At 40.6% G+C, this 9,275-nt stretch overlaps 1 protein-coding gene across 1 annotated transcript; it reads right to left on the reverse strand.

Moving 5' to 3' along the window:
• Window positions 1–1,500: 1,500 nt before the first annotated feature.
• On the reverse strand, window positions 1,501–9,054 carry SFRP2 (secreted frizzled related protein 2). Its single transcript, XM_083171948.1, has 3 exons — window positions 8,039–9,054; window positions 6,110–6,190; window positions 1,501–2,848 (listed from the first exon to the last, which is right to left on the reverse strand). The coding sequence occupies exons 1-3, from the start codon at window positions 8,538–8,540 to the stop codon at window positions 2,544–2,546; spliced, it is 888 nt and encodes a 295-aa protein (XP_083028074.1). The 5' UTR covers window positions 8,541–9,054; the 3' UTR covers window positions 1,501–2,543.
• Between the last annotated feature and the right edge of the window lie 221 nt (window positions 9,055–9,275).

Here is a 9,275-nt window from a genome sequence, read left to right on the forward strand (position 1 = left end):
CAACCTAACAGCTATCATCAACATGCCTGAACATGCTCTGGTCAGTTTGATTGTATAGCACTCAGTCATCTTGTTTGGTTTAAGACTGCAAACAAGAATTTACCATTGCTATCAGCCATTTTGGGGTATATGGGGCCTAATTCAGACCTGATTGCAGGGAAAATTTGTTCTCAAAATGGGCAGATTCATGTGCACTGAATGTGGGGCAGATGTAACGGGCAGAGAGAGTTAGATTTGGCTGAGTTATTTTGTTTCTGTGCAGGGTAAATACTGGCTGCTTCGTTTTTACACTGCAAATCTAACTAAACAACATGTTGTGGTTATCGCCAATTACAATTTCTCTGAAATATATAGTTACATTTCCGGATTAGTTAAATATCTATCTGATGATTTATGTAACTGATTATAAAATAATTATAATAATAAAATCATTTAAAAACTGTTTCAGCTGAAATTTCAAATGTCAAATTTTAAACTAAACTATTTAAACCATTTGCCAAATGATTCCATTCTTTTTATAAAAATATTTTTATAATGATCTTTTCTTTAAATGATCGCAAAGATGAAGATGTGTCAAATTGGTATACGGTAAATAGGTGCAGGCAAGGCGGTATTGGGGGACATTTAGGGCTACGGTGACAGCTCCGGTCAATTGTTGTGACTGTACTTTATTATGCAATGCTGGTGACTGCAGCGGTAAAACATGTGATTGTGTATTATAATAATTTCTACAAAAGTAGGTGAAAATTAACATTTGCACTTACTTTTGTAGAAATAAAGCATTGGGCCATTCATTATGGAGGTAATACAGAAGATTTCACATTTATCTCCTTCTTGCTTTTCAGTCCCCATGTGACAGAACCGATGTGGCCTTAATATGGGGAACTTACAGTAGTTCATCAAGCTCCAAAAATACAAGGTTTTCAGAACTTTAAGTCAGAAACCTATGCCGTTTTCATATTGGGGTTGATTCCTAGACTCCTGCGGTTTCCGATGGGAAGGAGTTCCAGGTTGCACACTAACCACTGCCAAGTGGAATCAGCTCCCTATTGGCTGCACCTGCACTGGGACAATGTTAAATTGCTCCGGTGTTTTAGTAGCCACCATTGCTACTCATAGAGAGTTGGATACTAAGCATGGGTGGGGCAAAGAAATCGGGTGAAAACAGGCCAAATCATAGTTATTTCACTTCCGATCCGATGCGGGGTTCCATCACCATCGGATGGGATCCAGAGATTTAACCTGCTGCCCCAAGAATAAATTGGAATCGGACCCATTAGTGGCACATCGATGTATTGCATACAATTACATTAAACTCCAACGGCACATAAAAAAATTGGCACATCTAGTGCCAAATCAGATGTGAGGACTCCCGGGGAGCTGCCTGGAAGTTCAAGGTAAATCGGGTCCAACTTGTGGCTCAGACAAACCGGACAAGTGTATGGGAACGTTAATACACACAAATCTAATGTTCTTGGCCACTACCATTTTATCTGGGCAACATCCTCATGTGCAGATATACTTTTCCAAAGTTATCAATGGAAAGAGTTTTTATCTCACTGCAACCTAATGAGATTTCTTCATGTTCTTTTTTCATGTTAATGTATAAGAAAACGAAATCAGTACTGTGTGATATTACGTAAGGTGTATACACACTGTACAATTTTTTTGACCAACTTTTTTGACCAATTTAGTTAATTTCGGCCATTCTGAATGATATTGGTCAAAATAACTTTCAGTGCGTTTGCGACGAAAGACGAATGATGATGCGCATACCCGCCAGTTGTTCATCAACTGTGCATGCAGCTCAATTTGGATATCTTTCGAAGATATAAACTGTAGCTAGATCTTTCGTCTTTCGTCTGTCGTCAATATATTTCATCAACATCTTTCGTCCAGGACACTGGGTTCAAGGGAAATTTCTTTCAACGAAATTTGTCCAAAAAATTGTACAGTGTGTATGCACATTTACCCTTCATAAAGCAGTTTGCCAATTATTGTCATATTCCACTTGCACGGTGATATAATGTTTAATTTATAAACATAGATAACATCCAGTACTCATTCCTGCACATAACCCCAGGTATAAAATGATCACCCAATGTCTTTTGTTTTAGTACTAAACAGTTGTCAGTATAAAAAATACAAAAAGAACTGTTAATATATATATATTTGTTTTAAAGTACACTTGTCAAACTCATGACTTTAGAAATGTCGCCATTGTAATTGCCTCCAACAAACTAAAAATCCTGTCTCCAGTTAAAGCAAAAAAAATAAAATAATTATGAACAGTCAATGAGTGTGCATCTAGTAAATACTTTTCTAGATTTTAATTCTTGGCCATCATAAAAATATTTGGATTTTTTGTTTTCATAATATTTACAAGTTTTTTTTCAATAATAATAAAAATAATAATAATAATCATAAAAGCCATCACCCCAGCCTTTTTTTTTTGTTATATTTCAGAAAGGATGGATTCCCAAATAAGGGAGAAAGGTGCAAAAGAGTAGCCCCAGTGCTGAAAGAGTTAATTAATGGAAGAACTAGCACTGCAGCTTGCGGATACTGCGAGAGATCCTTTTAAACTCCCGTTGGCCTTTCTGCCACCGCTTCACAGAGGTGATGACCAGCTCCCCTCCGAGTTTTTGTCCCATCACTAAATAAGGAGCATTGATGTCATTCATCTCGTCGCAGGTACACTGTAGTCCATCTTTGAGCCAAAGCACGGTCTTCTTCAAATCCCTCTCTGTTACCCCATTTAGTTTGTAAATGGTTTTGCTCTTTGTCTCCGGGATAATTTTAGTGTCCCCATTGATGTAGGCGATCTCCTTCACTTTTATCTTCAAGGCTAATGAGGGCAAAAAAGGGGGAGGAGAGGGGAGAGATGGGTGAGAAGAAGATTGAGAGAGACAGGCCCATTAGTACTCAGAAAAGCCAAGATGGGGAAGGTTGTGCTGCTAATGAAACTGTCAGGTCCTGACACAATTACAGCAGGTGGCTCCATTTTTAAACCACAAAGGGCATTAAAGTCATTTTGTGTCAAAGCCTTATGTCTTAGCCCCCACAGTGCTTTTTAGGGACAAGTCTACAGTTATTCTACATAATGTACAGCCTTGTGGTCTGGATGTATATCTGTCTCATACAATAAACAGTTGTCATTTGGGACCGTATTACTAATGAGTTAAACTTCAAACAACAATATACAGTAATATGATAAACTATACGGTAATATCATGACAGCACCTTTAGGTATAACTAGAAAGCTAAAGTACATAGAGGTGCAAATGTGAACTGGGAACTGTCTGGAAACTTTCAATGTATATGCTATACTATTTTACAGATCTGCAGCAGAAATGCTTTGTGACTATCACTCCATCCTTACCTAAAACTAAGGTAGTTTGGGGGGGGGGATCAGCGAAAACTGACATATTTTCTGACTGTGCCGAATTTTCAGACATTCGAAAAAAAATTGTCTCTCTAATTGCATAAGTCGAATGTAAATTTGACTAAAAACTGTCTAGAAGTAAAGATTTTTGGACTGTTGAAAAAATTGCCACTAATTTAATTCTCCCCCAAATCTAAAAAACTCCTGGTACCACTTTGTTTAAGGTCACACCATTAGTAAATTGGAAGCTATATCTATAGATTGTAAGCTTGCGAGCAGGGCCCTCCTACCTCTATGTAAGTTTGTTTATACCCAATTTGTTTAATCACTGTTTTTTCCAATTGTAAAGCGCAACGGAATCTGCTGCACTATATAAGAAACTGTAAATAAATAAATAAATAAATAAATAAATAAATAAGCTGTGTCTCTCTGTGTTAGGTAGCATCAGACTCCATTCACTTTCCTATACATCTGAAGAGAATGAGGTTAAAGGACCAGAGAAGCCACTCCTATTATTTTGAGGCTGAAAATTAGCATATTAATTAATAATTTCTTTCTTTTTTGGATCGCTCCACCCCTTGTTGGCCCAAACAATGCTGAGATACTAATTATACTAACATACAGCAAAAACCTGTAAAATCCTATTTAAATCATTTGCTTCAGCAATTCTAATTTAAAAATAAACCCCTGTACACTGTTTTTAAAACACATTGAACCCAGTGTGGAGAAATGCAAAACACAACACATATTAAAACACACAGAAGAAAATATTTACTAGCTCAGCTCTCAGTCCATTAGCTCAGCTGTCTGAAACTCATAAACTGGGGATGACCCTTCATTTCAGCTGCTGCAGAATCTCTTGATCTCCAAACAGAGAACAATGCGTTGGCTTTCTATTAGATTGTGCAGAACTTGTGTGAAGTTGTGTTTTTTAATCTCAAATCATGACGATTAGTCGTTCTAAATCTTAATTTCTCCAAAATGTGGGATATTTGTATTTTTTTTCTAGAACGATTAACATACAGTGGTAAGAAACTACTTTTATGCTTTTGGTTATAACTAAAAATTGGCTAGCGAAATAACATTTTACCGTACAAGTTTATTACTTTGTATGTATGTATATGACAGCTTTATATTTCAGTGACCAGTAATACGCCTACATTGAAAGGGGCAGTAAAATAATCTGACGTCTTTGTGTATGACTGTGGCTGCTAGCTTTTGAAAACGATCCCTTTACGGCCTGTGTACAATACAGAGCGAGTTCTCAATTTAGTTCCCAGAAAATACAACATAAACTAAACTATTTGTTGCATAGTCTGAAATCCTGTCTGCTAGTTTTATGCCATTACAGCATTACTATGGAAATGTAATTGTCTGTGTATTTAAACTAGCCGGTTGCTGTAATTCTTCTTTGTATGTGTTTCTGTATTAAAATGCCAGCTTGTTTTGATTTTGTCAAGATTAATATCCTGTACACCCAAGGCCAAGCTGTTCCTTACAAGCCCTACAATTGTACATAAGTTATGGCTACACTATAACTCAACCATAGACATATTTTATCATTTGCATCCAACTAATCAACATCTAACATCATTAATCAACTCTGCAGCGGTAAAGGTTATGGCTGTGTATTTTGGGGGTGCCCCCAATCCTTAGTTTGAAAAGTAGATGATTTATGTTAGCAATAGCTTTTGTTTCCTGTTTTATAGGACATAGTGAAAAGCTTAAAAGTGCTGTTTATAAAATACCCCAACCTCACGTCAACTCCCATCTACCTCCTAATTGGAAGTTTCACCGACTATATCCAAACAAGGTGCGCCGACTGTCAATCATGCTACAACAACAAATTACAATGGAAAGCTAAGAAAATGGGTTTCTTCTAACAGAAAGCTGCTTCATTGGTTTTACCATCAATAATTCAGCATAGATTAATGTCATTGTCTGTCAAATCTATCCAAGAAAATTATTTGTGAATGGAAATGAGACTCAACATCTAACTTTTTCGTACCTTTAAATATAATACGCAGATTTATGATTCTAATATTCAATTATTTAGCAGGCAATTCTATTTGTTTATGCTTTTAAACTACCACTCTCAGGAATATTTATTTATTTTATTTATTTATAGTTTCTTTTATAGCGCAGCAAATTCCGTTGAGCTTTACAATTGTAGACAAGTGATCAAACTTGGTAACAACAGACAGACTTGGAGGTAAGAGGGCCCTGCTGCAAGCTTACAATCTATAGCCCCGATAAAACATTGGGTGCAAATTAGGGATTCCAATTTGGATCTGCTAATTAAACACACGTTCTCCCGAAAACTTACAATTGCAGTGAAACCAGTGTGTTTTCAGCCACTGCAGCCCTGTTTTTGCTGGAAAGCTGAGCTGTGCTTTGGGATTTTGCTTCTCCTTCCTGAGGCAGGTAAAACAATATCCCTGATAAGCCGTGGCATTGCCAGTTTACTGGAGCTAATTAAGAAATCAGTATTTATCTGTCTCCTAATACAGTCTTGTAATATTACTGTGTTGGCCAAAAGCGCTATATAGTATGCTGGCGCAATATGAATAAGTGTTAATAATAAGGCAAAGCACGAAATACCAGCTTGACAAAACCAATCTGGCAATGGCACCCTATAGTTACACACTGCTAAGTACTAAATTGATAAGCAGTTAGTCACACAGTAAAAAGGAATACATACAATATTATTATGAGTGTTCTTACCGAAGTCATTTTTGCAGAGGTTCTCTACAATGTCATTATCATCTTCCTGGCTGGTTTTACAGGCATCACAAACCTTTGGCGCTGTAATGTAAATAGACAAGGGATCATGAAGGTGCAGAATGTCTGGATAACAGCAGGTGGCGCTAAGCACCAGGATGCTTTTCTGCTGCACCTATGTAACATACAGAGATTTATCTTCTCAAATTAAGAGAAGCAAACACAGACACTTGCTTTCCCCTTTATAACTATTGCTTAACTTGTATGTTCATGGTATTCTTTATCACTATTGCTTAACTTGTATGTTCATGGTATTCCATGAAGTACAGGGTCAGCAATTTATTTTAAATATTTTCCTAATTTATATTCTTTGTTCAGTAAAAAATAACCACCTCAGTCCAGGGGGCCCATTTAAGGAGTAACGCATATACAATGCGATCAGGGCACGATATTACCGTGCAGGATCACATTGTAATATGTGAGCCTATAGCTGGAATTTACCTTCCAGCACGTACCTGTTATGCACTTAGCCAGGTGTCGGGGGGGGGGGCACTGTTAGTGCTGACCCCCTGCCGACCCCACTGCCCCACCGGCAGTGCGTGTGTAGCCCATAGGCTACAAGGGCTATCGCCATCCCAGAGTGGCGCTAGCCCAAGGACCCGATGCGATGTTGCCAGGTATTGATACATCGCCCAGTATCGCATCTCCAATAGAAGCCTTTGGGGGGGATGTGGCTGGCGACGGGGCAAGAGAAATCAAAGCAGGGATCAGAGTTTCCTGCTGCGGTCCATCCGTCTTACATTCGGGGGATAATTAATATTTGCTGCTAACTGGGGAATTAGCCACAACTATTAAATGATAAATGGGCCCCATGGAGAGAACTCACTACTTGGCATAGGAACACGTTTTCTCTTAGAGCAACAGACAACAAAACAGTATCACTGGTTTGTCCCCATTGTTTGTTGGTCACACATGACCTAAATTAGAGTTGTAACCATTAACATAATTACACTCTATGGCTATGCCAATAAAATTGTGTTGCAACATACAAGAAGGCACAGTTATATAAAAGCCAAGTTCACATAACTTCCAGCAATAACTTCTTAAGCTCCAATATTCTTACACAGAACAGTTAAACAGAAGGTTCGGTATGTAATTACAATTATAATAGCTAAAACAATCTTATAAGGGATTGGGTGAAAGACGGCACAGTCAGGACTCCGGAATGCTGGACTGACTACCTGCAGATACCTGTACCAAAGAGGAACGCTCTGTGTATGACACACAACGGTGCAGGGAGGCGTTACAGCCCCTTCCTGATCCGCATCTCATGAACTTGGGCATAGGGAATGGAAGCAGCACGGTGGGAACATTTCAAACTTGGAATGCCGGGCAAGCTCCCTACAGCGACCATGGTAGCTGTGGAGATCTATGCGCCCATAACATGTATGTCACATAGCAAACGGTGCAAGGAGATGTGCACAGAGAGCTCCACAGCTGCTGAGGTCGCTGCAGTGAGCTGCTCCGGACCAATGAGACCAGTGTTCAGGATTTCATCTAAATCCAGTGCCAACCATAGGAGCCACCAGCTCTGTGCAACCAATGACCATGTCTATGCATAGCATGTGTTAGTCACATAGTACTGTGGGTGAGATGTACTAAGCCTTGAAAAGTGATAAAGTGAAGAGTGATAAAGTACCAACATAAAGTACCAGCTAATAACTCATTTTTTTCAAACCCAGCCTGTAACATGGCAGTTAGCAGCTGATTGGCTGGTACTTTATTACTCTCCATTTTATAAATGTTTATGCTTAGTACATTTGGCTGTAGCATGAGCACTCCCTATAAATGTATTTATATAATATGTACAGTACAGCAAGCTAGACGTGATGCTATATGAGGATGCAAGTAGCAGCAGTAGCTATGGATTACCTTCCCTGGTGGCTGGCACCATGTAGTCATTGCTGGCCGGTGGGATGCACAAGTCATTGTCCTGTGGAAAGCGGCTGCAGTCCAGCATGTCCGGCCAGGGGAAGCCAAATGCAGACATGACCGGGGCGCAGCTGTCCTTCACCTGCTCGCACAGGGACCGGCAAGGCTTGATGGTCTCATCCAAATCATCGATGCAGACGGGGGCGAAGAGGGAGCAGAGGAACTTCTTGGTGTCGCGGTGGCACTGCTTCTGGATGAGGGGGATCCAGGAGGACGCCTGCTGCAAGACTTCCTTCATGGTCTCATGACCCAAGAGGTTGGGGAGCCGCATGTTGGGGTACTCTATGTCATGACACAGTAACAGGGTGGCCGGGATTGGCTTGCAGTTGCTCCTCTTGTAGGAGAATTCAGGCTGCCCAAATGGGAACAAGCCTCTCACCGAGTCCATGCATTCAGATGCCAGCAGGGCGAGGAGGAAGAAGTAGCAGGACCTGTGGCACATGGTGAGCGAAGTGAGGATGGCAGGATCACCAGGGACAGGCTGCTGCTGCTAGGGATCCTGTGCTGACTGCAGGCTGTGGGTGCTGGATGGATGGAGGAAGGCAGCCTCAGCCTCTCGCAGGCTACATGCAGATTGCTGCTAGTATACTCTCTGGCTCCCCTGCACCTTGCAGCACCAGAGCTGGGCACAGACTGATGGTCCGATGCTCCCTAACAGAAGTCTCCCTCATTTTGTATGCAGATGCAGGGGGTGGGAGGAGGCTGCTGCTGACTGCAAGCAGAGAAGGATTGGTCACTGCTACTCCTCTGGGAACTCTCCTCTGGCTGCCATCTAAGAAATGCTAACATCCATCCATATGTGAAGAAAGTCTAATGCAGTGGGCTGGTCAGTGCATTGTCTGCGGGCTGTAATGTGTATAGGGGGAGCCCCACGCTGGCTCCCACACTCTCCTCTCTGCATTTACCCTGCTCCTATGGCTGTGTTTGCTCTTCCTAGCAGTGTTTGTTTTCCATGTGTGTTGTGCGACACACCTCTCTCATGTATGTACATAGCACTGATAGCCCTCATTATGCTATTGCCTTTTAAGTCATTGTGCACAATAGTTGGTTATTATAATGAAGGTTAGGTGAATGCTGTGAGAAACACTGGGGGCTGTTTGCTCCTAAGTGACTGCAAACAGCCCGCTGAGCTGTGGTGTTAGTGAAACTCAATTACAGCCCAGTTTCAGGGCATAAT

This window comes from Crinia signifera, chromosome 1 (genome assembly GCF_055691185.1).
Source record: "Crinia signifera chromosome 1, ASM5569118v1, whole genome shotgun sequence".
Lineage (NCBI taxonomy): Eukaryota > Metazoa > Chordata > Amphibia > Anura > Myobatrachidae > Crinia > Crinia signifera.